The sequence below is a fragment of the Cygnus olor genome, chromosome 14 (assembly GCF_009769625.2).
Source record: "Cygnus olor isolate bCygOlo1 chromosome 14, bCygOlo1.pri.v2, whole genome shotgun sequence".
Classification (NCBI taxonomy): Eukaryota; Metazoa; Chordata; class Aves; order Anseriformes; family Anatidae; genus Cygnus; species Cygnus olor.
This window is the reverse complement of record NC_049182.1, coordinates 15439024-15454357: the sequence shown is the minus strand read 5'-3', so window position 1 is coordinate 15454357 and position 15334 is coordinate 15439024. Positions and strand designations below refer to the sequence as shown.

Genomic DNA, 15334 nt, shown 5'->3' with positions numbered 1-15334 from the left:
TGTCACATCCCATTTTAATCAGGTTTTTTATCAAAAGGACAGTAAGAATACCACATAGCCCGTTTTTAAATCATGGTATTTTCTGGAACACGTTTCTGTCAAAGAGACTTTTGTTAAGACTATTAAATCAGAAAAGGGCCAAATATGCTATTCATTATTCTCCATACAAAAGCATTGCTGCAGCATGGGTGCTGTATCAAAATTTATCTGTGCTTCATTAGGATAACAAATAATGAGCCCAGAAAGCACTGAGCAGAGCTCAGCAAAATATGTAAGCAGGTAAGTAATCCCTGGAAATATCAGCGGTCACAGTAACTTTTCATAGTTGATCTCAAACACCAGATAAGGGACCTCACTCAAACCCAGTGGTGAGGTCTTCCCTCGCCAAGCTGGGGACATGGAGCTTGTGGCCTCATTTAAAAATTCACGCAGATGTGACATTTAAGCAAAATAATTGCATACAATTTCAATCTCTAGATTCCTGAAATATTTTTTTTAAACTGTTCTCCCCTTAATCAAAAAGAAAACTCACTACAAATTTTAAAAGTCACTGTCAAGCCTGGGCTTCTCAGACACAAGTGCTAAACCTTTCCAGCCTCCTTTGCGATCTGCTCCCATCACTGGGCAGAGGCGCTGGTTTCCTGGCGGGTCTCTGAATCCCTCTGAAGCCCCCACCAATGGCCACCTGAGCTGCATTACTAATCTGCAGAAGAAGCCCTCTTAGGCAGGAGAAGGAAATAAATTATGCGAAATAAAAAGCATAGGAAAGATCAGAACAGAATACGAAGGAGATGGAAGGGGCAGCTTAGGTTTTTATCATATGAACAAGGAAAGTGCAGCCTTCAAATGACATTTAAAATGCATTTCCTGAAAATAAGAATATAAAATAAAATTGGTATTTATGCTTGTCTCAAGTCTGCAATAAATATTTTTAAATCTATGGTTTCTCTGAAAATTGATACTGAAAATTACAGTGGACATACTGAATGCAAAAGTTGAGTGAATCAAAATTATGTATAGCCTTATCGTGGATGTATTCAGCTCTGATTCTCATCAAAATATTAAAGATTTGAAAAATATTAAATGTCACCATACTAAATGCTACCAACACACATATCCTAGACTACTACATACTGTTGGATTATGTACTTCTATTTTATTGGTAGAGCATACTTAAGAGCTATTTCAGCTTTTATTTATCTGACATTTTACTCAGGGGAAAGCAACCTTTACAGTGAGGAAATGTGTTTCTCAGGAGTGATGGTTTGGCTTTTAATGAGTTGTTGGTGACAGGTCCCTCGTGGCTGGCCGAGCCCACAACCACGGGCATCCACAAAACAAATACGCCCTGAAATGCAATGGGACAGGAGAATAGAGCAGACAGCCACTCTACTTAATGCAGGTGTTTTAATTTAAAACACATCAGTGGTGTGTTTTCAAATCTGTGAAATCAATCTCAAGTGAGGTACAAATGGTAGTTTAGCACATTCAACAGATTTAAGATCATTCTGTGCTGGCTAGTCCATCTGGTGTTTTATTTATTAGCTAGGGACATGGGAAAGGGGATTACATAAACTAAGATGTGTTTTAAAGAATGTGAGTATGGTCTAATCGTACTAGCAAATACAGCAAACATTTAAATACTTCATGAAATAGTTCTGGAGTTTTCCAGTATTTATCACGTGTTGCAGAATTTGCAGCTTATTAGTCCGTGTACAGTTTAGCTATTTTGCCCTTATGCACTTGGGACCATCCCAGGTTGTTTGGGAACACAGAAAGCCAGCAGTGTTCTCTTTGGCAACCCCTCTCATAAAACACAGGACGATCCTGCAGGTTGGGACCAATCCCTGCAGCTCGCCAGGTGAAGAGCTGACACAACAGTGCTGCAGAGCATTCATAAAAATGTTCTATCAAGTTTGAAAGTAGCTCACCAGCTAGCAAGATTACTGCTGAACTGGCACCTTTTAGCACCAGCAGACAGTGCAAAAATCCCACAAAACTGTATTCCCAAGAGGAAATTTGAATAACGATGGCTCCTTACAATGCAAAAAGAGATGCATGCAGAAGTGTCAGGATTGTAATGACACTTGGAAAACGTAACATTGCTTGACCATCATGATAATCTGGTAGAGAGCATGGCTGTTCAGGAGGCACTATTCCGAGGCAGCTATGATGCTCAGGCTGTAAAACGGACAGGGCAAGCAGTAATACACCTTCAGCTGGGGACCAATGCAAAAAATGCAATTCCTCCCTACATCTCCCTGCCTGCCAGAAGTCGGGCTGCACAGCCTTCAGATTTTCTTGCATTTTGCCTCCAACTTTTACCAAAAGATAGGAGAAGAGAGGTTATTTAGAAAGGTAGATTTTAAAGGTTAATGATTCAGAACTGAATAAACTAGAAAAGAGGAAAGAAAGCATCATCTGTGCCAAACTGTCCTCAGGCTGTATAGCTAGCAGCAGTTCCCCAAGCAAAATTATGATATGCAGCCATAGTCAGTCTCTGCAACAGCGGGGCATGACTCTTCAGAGGCCAATAAGGCAACGAACTTCTGTGTGCTTGGCGTGCTGGCACTCTGCATGAAACCAAGTGAACATATAAGGAAATAAACACCGCTATTGCAAATTGTCCACTTATAACTCAGACTTTGTGCTTGGTTTTGTGTATCTCACCTTAGATGCATTCTGCATTGTGTCGGGAACATGCATGTGCATTTCAATCAATCATATCTTTTTAATGAGGTAATTGTGGAATACACGCAGTTTGCGTTTATATGAGGTAGAACAGATGGCAAAAGCTCAAACTAATAAATTTATAAAATTAACTTACACCACAGGTGATGTTTCTCCATAGAAAGCGGAAAGTTGGTAACACGTTAAAGTTATAATAATACTGCATTACAATAGAATTTCCAGGAAAGCAAACGTGAAGGCCACAGAGATATCTCTTGAATTCTTTACAGTTACTATCACAGTGAATACTAATTACAGGAGATAGAAAGGAGTACACCGTGAAGGAGCACAGTGTGAATTTACAAACAGGGAGGGGGAAAATTATTAACAAACTTTTAATTATTAACATATTTTTTCTTCATCTTTTCACCTGCTAAAGACTGCAAGATGTTTGTCTCTAGCAAGTATTTCCAAATATCTGACTTGGCTTCATTACCTCTGAACTCTTTTGCCAGCTCTGAAAACACTTTAAAACACCAGCTGAGATCAAAGCAATGTGAAATCTGTTCCATAATACAAATTTATGCTTTTAAAATTTGAATTTATTGATATTAAAAATATACTGTGCCTTTTATGCACATCATCATGTACTGACACCTATTGTTCAGGCTACTGAAAGACACATAAGCAAATGCACAAGCCACCATGCAGTAACTGATTTTCCTCCAGCCATTCATTGCTTTTATTTAAGGTCAAGCATGGACTTCAGTAGATTTATTCCAGATTTTACACCAAACGAGTGGAAAATCTCACCAACTTTTTGTCTTCCTACTTTTTTTTTTTTTTTTTTTTTTTTGTTATTGCAAAAGCAACAGTAAAACTGAAGACTGTACGCAAATGTCAAGAAATCTAAGCCAGGAATTTCAAAGGGCTCAGGATAATAGTTTCCTTTGAGAACCCAGCCTAAGTAGTTTCTATTACAAGTTTCTAGTACAACCTTTCACTGAGATATACTAAATATTTGCATACAGTAAATAATTCACAGCCATTTTGTTTCTGCTAGTGAAATGGCTGCACACATATCAATCATCATTTCCTTGGGCTTATTCATCATTTTAATTAATTTGACAGGTGTATTTTATTATTCCTATTCTATAGCTGAATGTTGAATATTAAATATATGCTCTCCAGTGATGAGTTGCAATGGATAAAAAAATGACATAGGAACATTTTTGTTTTGTGTAGGTGAATGCAAAATACCTTTCAATATAAAGGGCAAAATCAGCTTTTTCCAAAACCTGAATGTGCAATCTAGATGTTTAATTTCTGTAAAACTCATGTGGATCAATGCTAATAGTAGGTGCATGCAGAAAAAGTGAGGGTATCTTACAAGAAAAGCCATTTAGCAAATAAGAAACTGAAACCAATAGTCACAAATATACTTTGTACTACTTATATAACTCTAATTTTTTTATGTTGGACAGACAATGTAACTACTCAGAAGATAAACATGTACCGACTTACAGAAGCGGTAAATGTTACATATATACTGACATATACCTGCATATTTTAAACACACTAAATGTTGAATTTCTTCCTCCAAGGGAACCTTTAGGGCTATAGAGCAGAACATTACCCACAATTTCCCAAGTGGCCCCAGGATATGTGGAAAGTGGCATATGGGTGCAGTAATATGAGCTATTATCCTATGTATGGCTGCAAAATATTTGGACACATGCAATGGGCCCGTATTATCAGGGCAGATAAACCTGTCAGCTTGTGTTTTTCTGCATCCTAATGCTACAGAATTCTATCTTTCAGTAAAAGCCTATAATAGGAAAAAGACAGAAGACATATATACGCAGCACTGAGTTCTAGAGTCTCAAGAACAAGAAATGACACAAACAAACCCCAACCCATATGTATCAGTAACTGTGTAACTGAAGGTGGCTCTAGTTCTGTGTGGCATTTACCAGCAGCCTGACTCCCCCTTCACCCAGCTGCACCGTTGCTCTCCAAGCAACCACACCGCACACCTATGTGTGTTTTCCTTTCACTCAATCACTCCGTTTCCGTGGCAGGGAGACACTGATGTGAAGGAGAGGACCTTGCGCAACACAGGGTGAGCCCTGTACCCGTACAGATACGGGCCAGCTCTTACCACCCGGCCCCGCCATCAGCATTTGCTCCTTGGTGTGGTTCTTGGAGGCTGCACAGACAGAGGTGCTGACAGCATGTCAGGGCACTCTGCCTGTCCAAGATGTTTGCCTGCACTCGCACTGTTTATGGAAGTAGCTTTTCCTCCAGTCTGAAAGGTGCAAGATCAGAATGAGGGGCAAAGGAGCAAAGGCTTAGGGAAACACAGCCAGAGTGTTGCCATTTTAATTCAGACAGTTCTCTGCTTGCTGGTAAACCTTCCTTACTTAAATACGTAAATTTTCCTTACTGCAATGCTGCAGAAGAAAGGACCAAAATTCTGCCAGGAGACAGCAAAAGGACACAGGGCAGCAAGGTGCCCAGATCTTTTAAATCTGTCATGCGCATTTCTTATGGAGGAGTGATCCCCGACATCATCATGGCTGCAAGAACCATGTTTCTGCAATGCTTTGTGATCCCCATGCAGCTCGACTGCTTACGGTCAGCTTCACAGCGCTGAAGAGAGCACAGTGAGAGGAAAACCTGGGAGCTCACTGCCAGTATGCACAGTAAGCATCTTCACAGAATGGCTTCTGCTAGTACAGGATCTTTGTTTGACTCACCCTCTGCATATCCCTATTCTAGAAATTGGCCTGCCCTCAGCAAAGTGGACTGGGCAGGCCAAATTCAACACAAATTTCAGGAATGCCTCAGCAGAGAAACACTCAGCTGGATGCCAAGACGTGAAACAAGCAGGGGAAATGTGCAGAAATCCAAGCAGCGACTCTATATATTTTTATGATGGAAGACCACTGCTGACAGTGCTGAGTTCGCCCAAAGCTCAACAAGACCCAAATCTATATTCTTTAATTCTTGAAATAAGTGTTTTTACTTGGGGCTAGATTCCTGCAAGAAACATTTCCTGTTCTGTAAGAGAAATTGAGTACAGGTGTGCACTGCAAGCTGGCTCTCTCTTGCCCTTGCTTGTTCAACCCTTTATCCGACCAGTGAGCAGCATTTCGGCATCTATTCTGCAATACTTGCAAAGTGTCAATTCATGCCAGATTCCTATATAAATGCACTATTCATAATGGACATTTCCTGAGACTTTCTAAAAGCCATATAATTGTTTCTACATTTTAATTAGAAATAAACTCACTAGATTTTTCTTTCTCTGAGCAGAAGAGCATTTCTCTGCATTTCACAGTCAAACAGCAGAAAACACTCCATATGAAAATAATTCACACAACTAAACGTCTCCCCCTTGGGAGTTTTAAATCCCCATTTCACCAGCCTCAGCTTTGTCTCTGTCTTGTGCAAAACATTGGCCTCCATGACATTTAAAAGCTCTTCTTTAGCATAGCCCTAATGTGAGACCATTTTCCTGAGCTCCCTGCTCTGCTAAGAGAGTAACAGATAAAAAGCTTTCACCATTCAAAAAGAAAGGCGTGGTGAAAAATACCCCAAAACACTGCTTTCTCTAACTCTTACTTTTTTCCTTTCCTATCATCTTAATGTTTCATTTTTCTAAATGGCCAAAAGTGTATTGGCCAGTTCTGCAGTCCTGGTGCTAGACAGTGATCCCCAACATCTTGCTGTCTTTCCCCAGCAATGCAGCAGCACGTAGCCAGTCAGTTTACACCACTATACTCCTTTTGTGGTGCTTGCTGCTATGGCCATGCCGAGGTAGGGTTGTTCTCACTGAGTTTGCCCACAGCACCTGCTCTAATTCTTACTAAGCCCTTGCACTGCGTATTTCCGAGCCTGTATCCAAAGGGAATTTGTGCCCTGCCTTAGTCTCCTGCATCAACTGTTCTACAGTTTTTCATGAAGGGAACCTTTCCAAGCTGATGTTAAAAACAGTGTTAATTGGGAGTCCTTAATGTGATCTATCAACTGCGTGTTCCTATCATAAAACCTACAGAGGTATTATTTTTTTCCATGAAACTTAGAGTTGGTTTTTTTTTTTAACTGGAAGAATTTGAGGCCATTGTAAATGTTATGCCATGAAAACAGAGATAATTCAATGCCAGCCTTTTCCTACATGAGTTCTAAAGATAAATTAGAAAAGGTTGAGGAGTATGGGGGAATATATAACTGTTTCTTGTGTCTAAGTCTCAAAGATCCCTCAAAAACGTGCTTTATAGGCTGAAAGAACTCTAAACCAGTACAATAAATCTGCAAATTGATAACCACAGAAACAGCCAAGCCTGCTGCTATCACATTAGTGCATGTAAGACAGAGAGCCACCAGGAGATTAGCAGTGCAGGTGTTCGAACAGCTGAATGGCACTGAAAAGCAGAGACTCATTCTCTTCCTCTAGGTGCTCAAACACTCGTGCTCATTGGCATGGTCATTTCTGTGACTCTGAAGGGAGCGTGTTGGCTGCCGAAGCCAGGCTGAGAATGGGAACTGGCATGTTTAAGCTTTCTGCTTAAGGCTTTAAATACTAACTTTGTTCAACTTGCATCACACCCTCAGTTATCGCTGTAGAAATTTTAATGTGTTTCCAACAGCAAGACTTTGTCCCATTTTTTCTCAGCAACTCGTAGGCCACTGGTCTTTGACTGGAAGTAACAGTCATCATAATGAACCACCCTGGACATAAAATTCATGCGTTCATTAGCAAGGAGTGACCACAGATCTTAGTGGAAAGTCTGCTTCTCCTGCTATGTGCCTAAACAATAATCAGGACTCGTGCCTGAAATAAGCAGATCTGTTAATTAGAGCACTGGGCTCTGTGCTCCTACGGAGCTTGAGGTTGAACTAGATGACCTCCAGAGGTGACTTTTAGCCAGAATTATTTTGTCTCTGGGATAACATCGGTATTCCTGAAAGGTGGAAAGAGTGACTGCAAGGAAGCCCTTCTGATACCATGCCTTTTACAGCAAAATAATAGGTACTGCCTAACTTGACAGTCACAATTTTTATTAAAGCTTTAGATCCTGACATTTATAGAGTCTGTGTAAGTACTCCAGCCAGCCATCCCTTGATATCAGCTCACGCAAAGGTGAGACCCCGATTCCTTCTGTGTTGAGGCTGGCTGCATAAATCAAAGAACACCTGTGATTTTTCTGACAGCTCACCAGAGAGGCGTAAATCAACTCTGAATGCAAACTTTGCTATTTTAAATGAAGTTAGAAAACTAACAGTGAATTATGGCTGGGAAAGTTAGATTTTCTGAAACAAAACACCATCTATTGTTCCTCTAGATTACACAGAGTAAGTAAAGTTCACTCTAACATGACAAAAGCATTGTGCTTTTGTCTAAAATCCACAAACTTCTCCCCTCTATAAGCTATATTCTCCAGAGTTTTCACTCTTTTTTCCTGTCTTAAGAACTAGACCTGTTCACACAGGTCCTCTAACAGTCTTCCACTTAAGAGGAACATAAAAGCCCAGGTTTAGATGAATGTAATGTACTTCCTTAAGAGGTGCTTTCTCAGTATGGCATTCAGGAAAAAAAGCCTCCATGCCTGAAAAGCTAAACTCACTGTTGAATAGAAGGAAGTAACAAACCGTTGAAGAATCACAAGCTTAGCGTGCCAAATGCCTGCAGAAACAGCTGTTAATGCTACATGACATGTAGAAGTCTTCACATTCTCCTTATGCCAAAGTGTCCAAGGGAACCTTGCAGAGGGCTCAGAGAATGCAGGGAGCATCTCACAGCATTGCTCCTGTGCCTATTTTTCCCAGCCTGGGGGAGGTATGGTGCATCTTTTGTCTTGTAGCACCGTTTCCCTTGCACTACTCAGTGATGTGACAACTCTTGCAATAAAGCATTGGTGCATTATTACAGAGAAAGTGCAAGAATTGTGCTTGGTGCTGGGATGCAGATGTGGTGATGCTCTGACTCATGCTGACCACCCTTAACAGTTTCCGTCCTGCCTGTAGAAAACGTTTAGTGAAAGGAAAGGAAAGGAAAGGAAAGGAAAGGAAAGGAAAGGAAAGGAAAGGAAAAGGAAAGGAAAGGAAAGGAAAGGAAAGGAAGGAAAGGAATGGAAAGGTACTGAAACAGGATAGGAAAGGAAAGGTAATGATAGGAAAGGAAAGTAAAGGGAAGGAAGGAAAGGAAAGGAAAGGAAAGGAAAGGAAAGGAAGGAAAGGAAAGGAAAGGAAAGGAAAGGAAAGGAAAGGAAAGGAAAGGAAAGGAAGGAAAGGAAAGGAAAGGAAAGGAAAGGAAAGGAAAGGAAAGGAAAGGAAAGGAGCGGAAAGGAAAGGAAAGGAAAGGAAAGGAAGGAAAGGAAGGAAAGGAAAGGAAGGAAAGGAAAGAAGTGGAAAGGAAAGGAAAGGAGAGTATGTTGCAAGGCTGTTCATAGACGTCTTTCTTTTTACATCCCCTTCAGCTGATTTTTATGCTAAGTAAAGTAAAAAAATCCACACTATTTACACTACCCTTACTGTATTTTATGTTTGAGATTCCACCTGAGCTATTGGTGAGGTAACTCTGCTAATACCAATGGCTCTGAGCATGGCTGACAGCTTGCTCAGGAAATTCCGTTTTTTTTCTGCCAGCTTGCTGGCTGTTATCTCCTTTTGCAATCCACATTGTATTCACTGGTGAAATGCAATGGTGTGTTTGTGCATGGATGTGCACAAATGCATTTCTGTTACATAAAATAAACAGCCCTGGAAATACAGAACCAAGTGTCTTTTTATACACATTTTTATAACTAGATTTTATAAAATGGCAAAGGCCAATCTAAGACAGACAAGCCTCATTAACACAAACAGCAAAACCCATTTTTCTTCCTTTAGTTGCTTTTAAAAAACATTAATTTTCAAAAGACTGTCAAATTTTAGCTAAGCGAAATATCTCAATTTCATCCCGCAAAAGGCTATGCTTCAAGGTTTGGATCATGATTTCACTGGATTTTGAAGCAACACTGCAGGGAGAGGTAAAGCCTTTAAGTGTACTTTTTATTTGTTCAAAACTTCTCCAGGTGTGTTGCACAGTGTACATGTGGACCAAAGTAGTGCATGGGGCCCTTGATGACAGCCTGCTGTTCACAGCAGGGTCCACTGCTCCCTTTTGTGTTGCAGAGTTGACCACATTGTACTTGAATAGTAACTGCCAGAGGTAACCTAGGGATGATTTTCTTCACCACAAAGGGATAATTTTCTTTACCACATATATTAATGAAGTGGTTACTTACAAGTTCTTCACATCTATGATTCCTCGAAAGGCCTTTCTAGGAATTCCTTTTATCTGGTTTTCACTGAGGTCTCTGGATAAGGGAAGAGAAAAAAAATGTATTATGTTAACAAAAAGAACACATTTCTCAAATGTACATGATGTAATGGAACAAAACATTCTTAGAAAAGTAGATGTTTCTGAATTTGTTACACCACACATATGTTAAATTTTCGTTGTCTCCTTAGAGGTCTGTGGCATGAGCTGAAATGACTGTCCAAACAAAACTACCAGAGTCTGAGATACAAATGCCAGAGCTTTCAGAAAACATCACTGAAATGTGGGCATGACACAGGCATAATGCCGTGACACACTGTCACAGTACCTGCAGATAAATGTTATGCCTCAAAACTGCAACCCCATAGTGTAAATGTAAATGTTTCTCACCACACTACTGTTTATGAGCTGTAAAAACACTGGGTTACACATTCTCAGATTATATCCTCTTATTTGAAATTAATATTCAAGAAAACCATGACAATTATTACCCAGATTGTTTTGTAAATTTATGGGAAAAAAAAAAGATCTAGGTACAATGCATTAAAAACGAACAAACACTGCATTGTGTGAGTGGGAAGAGCAGAATTTTAAACCTTGTTTAAAAAACAGCAATTCAGAATGTCTTTGTGGTACTTTAAATGCTACAAAACGTTTCAGGTTCAACCATTACATCCACACGGTGAGTGCAGGTGGAGCAAGAAGCCCTGCAGGTTGTGGCGTTCTGTTACTTAAGCTGCATTCAGTTGCTTTTCCCTTTCTTTGATGCACTATAAATATTTCATCCGCAATTTTCCCGTCGTGCAACCCCTACCAGAGACAACAGGGGGAGGGGAGCAGGCACTGGGAGTGGGAAGGAACCAGGCACAAAAACAGAGAGCTGGGATGTCGTCACGCTAAGGAAAAGGAGTGCTCCCAGTGATCTCTCTGCTGGAGCACCATCGGCATGGAAGACAAGGAGAGAGTTCACTTTGGTTCTCGGTACGAAGTGGGGGGAAGCACTAAGGGTAGAAAGATGAAAGGAAGGCAGAAGGTGAGGAGTGAAAAATGGAAGAAATAAGCAAAAGGAGGAAACGGAGGGCACAGGGATGGCTGGAGGAAAGGAGAGAGAAAGGTGATACCCCAGTACAGGGTGTTACAGAGCACATTAATTGGTGTGATTGTGTCACTTTGTCATACAAACCCAAGACTTTGCCCCTGTTTCAGAAAGAAAGCCTGGCTTTCTAATGGTTATTAAGACTGAAAGGCAGTCATCTGTACTGGCCACCAGATACTCTTTGCTGTAAGTACATTTTGTGTTGCAGCAAGCCTCCTTTCTAGCCTCCACCAAATTGGCTTGATCAAATGAAAGGCCAGAAATCAGAGCCTGTCACAAAAGCCCACATTGACACTGCAGGTCAAGACCTGTCACGCAGGGCTTTCTTCTGTTTTCCATCAGGCAGATAGAAAAAAAGGAGACTATGTCCTTGTCATGAGACTAATTCAATTTATACCAGTCATGCAGTCTACACCAAATTCTCAAAGTAGCCACAATTGTTCATTCAGACTATCACAAACAAAAATGTGCTGCTGGATACAAGTCTCTTTTTCAAGCCAGATTAAAATTCTTTGTGACCTTCACAATTTGTTTAACACTGATCCACACCCTGACCCTTCCTTCACCTCCCCTTTCTTTTGCCAGCAACAAAATATTAGTTCTTTAAAGACAGACCTTCAACCCAGACAAATGATCAGGCAACCCAAAGGCAGAGGAGTAGAAAGAAAAGTGCCTTTCAGACCTGTAAGAAGGAAATCTTATGCTGAAGATGGATTTCGGGACAAGGAGTCACTTAGGTGTGACAGTGAGGCACAGCAGAACTTGAGCCAATGGTGAAAGTGTGACAAAATTGCTCAGGGGGGCAAAAAATTAGCAAGAACTGATGGCAAAAAAGCCACGCGACCTCAAGGAGAAAGGGATTGAAAAAGTAGAAGCGCAAGATGAAATAAAATAAATCAAACCCACCAACACCTCAAGTTACATTTGTCCAGTATTTATTGTGCATTATTTCAAATCAGGTTTAAAAATAAATTTAAAAAATAAAAGTAAAGTATTTTTTCTAATATTATTATGGTCTGAAAGGGCCAATTTATATCACTGCTTTCTGCTTTCTCCTTATGCTCTGATCTCCCCTGCAGTAAGGCAAAAACAGGAGATTGTAGGAAATTGATTTATTTTCTCTGACAATCTTCTCATAAATTGCATTAATTTTATTTTCCATTTAGGCACTCTCTATCTAACAATACTGCCTCTCTAAATCTCCAGTATCGTGTACCGATTTCATAAATATCTCTAGCGGTCTGAACAACTGACAACCTGCATGGTATTAGTGCTGCAGCATGGAATAAAATTCACAGCTGCATGCTTCATTTTCCATAACTGCCTTCTCACCATTACGATCACGCCTTTTTGGGATAGTTAAGGAAATTGTTCCTCGCTTCCTAGCCATGTGCCGAACTCTTGTTGAGCATTTTTCATAAGCAAGCAAACTCCACCAGGCTCAGCCCATGCACTTCACAAAATTTGCTGGGAGTAGAGGGCTGTAATGAGCAACTTGTCCACACAGGTTATCAGAGAGCTCCAGGTTTTCATTCCCTGCTTCTCATAACAGACATAATGGGAAGCTGTCCCTGACAGTATGTAAAATAAACATTGGTTATTAATAGTAACTGCAGAAAAACAGATAAACTAACATGAGGCCACAAAACCCAAAGCAAAACAAAACAAAACACTAAACAAACAGACAATAAAGAATTGTGATATTCTAGAAAAAATAAACAATGAATCTGTAAGAAAAATAAATGATAGCTGATGTATTTCGTATTTCTTAGACAAAGGTTTTAAGCCACTTGTATTCATAACAGAAGATGAATTCCATGCCCTGATGCATGAGGATCCTTGAGGAGGAAATGTGTTGAAAAAATCCAGCTTTAGAGAAACATTCAATTCCCCAAATCCTTGTTTTAATAGACAATAATAGAGAGAGCACTGAACAAAAGCAGTCGACCAAAGCACAAGCTGTGTTAGCATGTCTTTGTTCGTAAAGGCCCTGCTTATACAGGAAGCAGCAAGCCCAACACCTTGTGATGCATTTGTAGGTAACCAAGGGGAAAAAAGATAGAGCTATTTAGTGATGTATGGTTACTGTCCTCAGCTAAAGACTTGTCTGAGTGTGCACAGTTCTCCAAAAGTGTCGATGATCAGGTGGTTAGGGAAAGAAAACTTGCCCTTGACTCATAAAAATCTCTCCTTGGGCATTGGTACTTCCCTTCAGCCACAACAGAAACACCTGCATTTGCTTCCTGGTAAGTATAGACAACGTTGAGCCAAACAAATGTGTTCAAATTTAATTATTCTTCTGGGGATTTTAATAACCAGAGGCAAGTTTCATCCAGTTCAACCTGCCACACAACTGTCAAGAGGTGTGGATGGCCGAGAGGTTCTGGAAGCAGCCACTCCTCACTAAGGCCCCGGCTCTTTTGGGAAGCAGCCCCTGCTCCCTCCTACAGCTGTCCTGTCCGATGGAAACTCTGGCCAAGGCCGCGGTAACAGATCACGGAGGAAGCCACTGGGTGAGAACCCAGCAGGGGATAACGCTGGTCTGGTGCAGCCAACAGCTTGCACAGCCAGCAGGGTGCCGGGATGGCTCCCAACGAACAGCGCTCGCAGCACACAGGTGGGCAAATGGGGCCATGGAGACTTTCATGATCTGACTGCAAGAGTCCATAGCCCAGAGGTGGGGAGCTAACAGCTGCAGCAGCTGTTGCTCTCCTGCCCTCGCTGCACGGCACACCACATGTTAGTCTAACCCAGACTCAGGCAGGAGTTGGCGCAAGTCAACGGATTTTTTAGTTTTTATTTTAATTCAACTAAAATGCTTTGGACAGAGATTAACTCCCTCTGCAAGTATAATGTTGTTTTGCTGATCTTCAGATGTGACTTGCAAGAGCCTTATCGATAAAAGGATTGGAAAGGAAAAACACCCAAACTGCTGACGTTTTCTAAGTGCTTCTGTAGTCTTTGCTACAGATGTTTTTTAGCTTCCTGCTTTACTGCTAGCTGTTGCATCCTAAGTGAAACGTCAACTGTTTAACGCAACCATACAATACATTACACCCCCCTCCCCTTTGCTTTTTAATTTGCCAGTGACAGAACTTAAATCAGTTAATTGGAACACGGAGTCTTCACTGGGACTACTGATCTAAAACATTAAAATAGCTACTTCAACACAACTTCCAAAGCTACAATGGTACTGAAAATTAGATGTAGCATATGGAAATCAAAATCGATAGCATTTTGCTTAGGTTGTCTACCTTTTCAAGGACGAAAAATATATATATATCCGTCCGTGTATTTACCAGTTATTTTCCACATCTTTTTTGGTGTACAGATTCTGAAGTTCAAAACACTTTTTTAAATGAAGGACAGCCTGAAAAGCAGCTTGTCTGGGAAATACTTCTTGTGCTTGAACACCACTCTTATTATTTCTCCTGCTCAAACAGGTTGAAGGAGAAATCATTGTTCACCGTTACCCATTCAAGAACGGAACTTCCCTTGAATGTCATAGGAGTTGAATGAGAAGACGTAAAAAAACCTGTGACCAAATGGCTCACAGCCTAGTGTGTATCTTTCCCAGCATATCATTGTATGTTGATTGCAGAATAAAACAGGAAACTCACAGAATTAACCATTACATGTGGAACCAAAGTTCACTAAAAAGAAGGGAAAATCTGGTCTAACTAACACGATTCCTTCAAATACCTTCTAGCTTATCCACAATTCTACTGTGCCTCTGGAATAACCACAGAGAACTCTCACACAACTCTCTTACAGTGGCTGATAGAAAAACATATGACAAGCAGTGATTGATTCAACTGTATACAGCCGGAGACTGCAAATTAACCGGTTGCTTCCCTCAATCACTTCCTGACATGGTACTACTGGGAAGTTTATGTTGTTTAGTTTTATTTTGCTAAGCAAACAATGGAAAGGTCTGGGTGCTGGTTTTAAGAAAGTGCGATGGCTACCACCAGTGCTAAGAAATAAATACTTTGCACACTAGGTTCACTCCAGTTACAGCACACGCGGCTGAGAAGAATGAGAATTAGTTAATTCATACTGGTACCTTGCTCACATCCTGCCACCAAACAGCATTTCTGGGCTAAAAGCATTTCAGTCATATGCATTTACCAAAATAAAATAAAATAGATGCTCTTGAGATTTTTTGCAGTATTAAAGGTTAGGGACTATTCTTCAACCTACCTTCAACCAGGCTAAAGGCAGGCAGAATTACTCTGCAA

At 40.6% G+C, this 15334-nt stretch overlaps 1 protein-coding gene across 6 annotated transcripts in view; it reads right to left on the bottom strand.

The window, feature by feature from the left end:
• Window positions 1–15334, bottom strand: part of SLIT3 (slit guidance ligand 3) — a 513498-nt gene that overhangs the window by 240177 nt on the left and 257987 nt on the right. For all 6 annotated transcript variants that reach the window (XM_040573726.1, XM_040573730.1, XM_040573725.1 and 3 more), the window contains one exon: window positions 9963–10034. In XM_040573726.1, the coding sequence (XP_040429660.1) occupies window positions 9963–10034 (72 nt within the window). The remainder of the gene's footprint in view (window positions 1–9962; window positions 10035–15334) is intronic.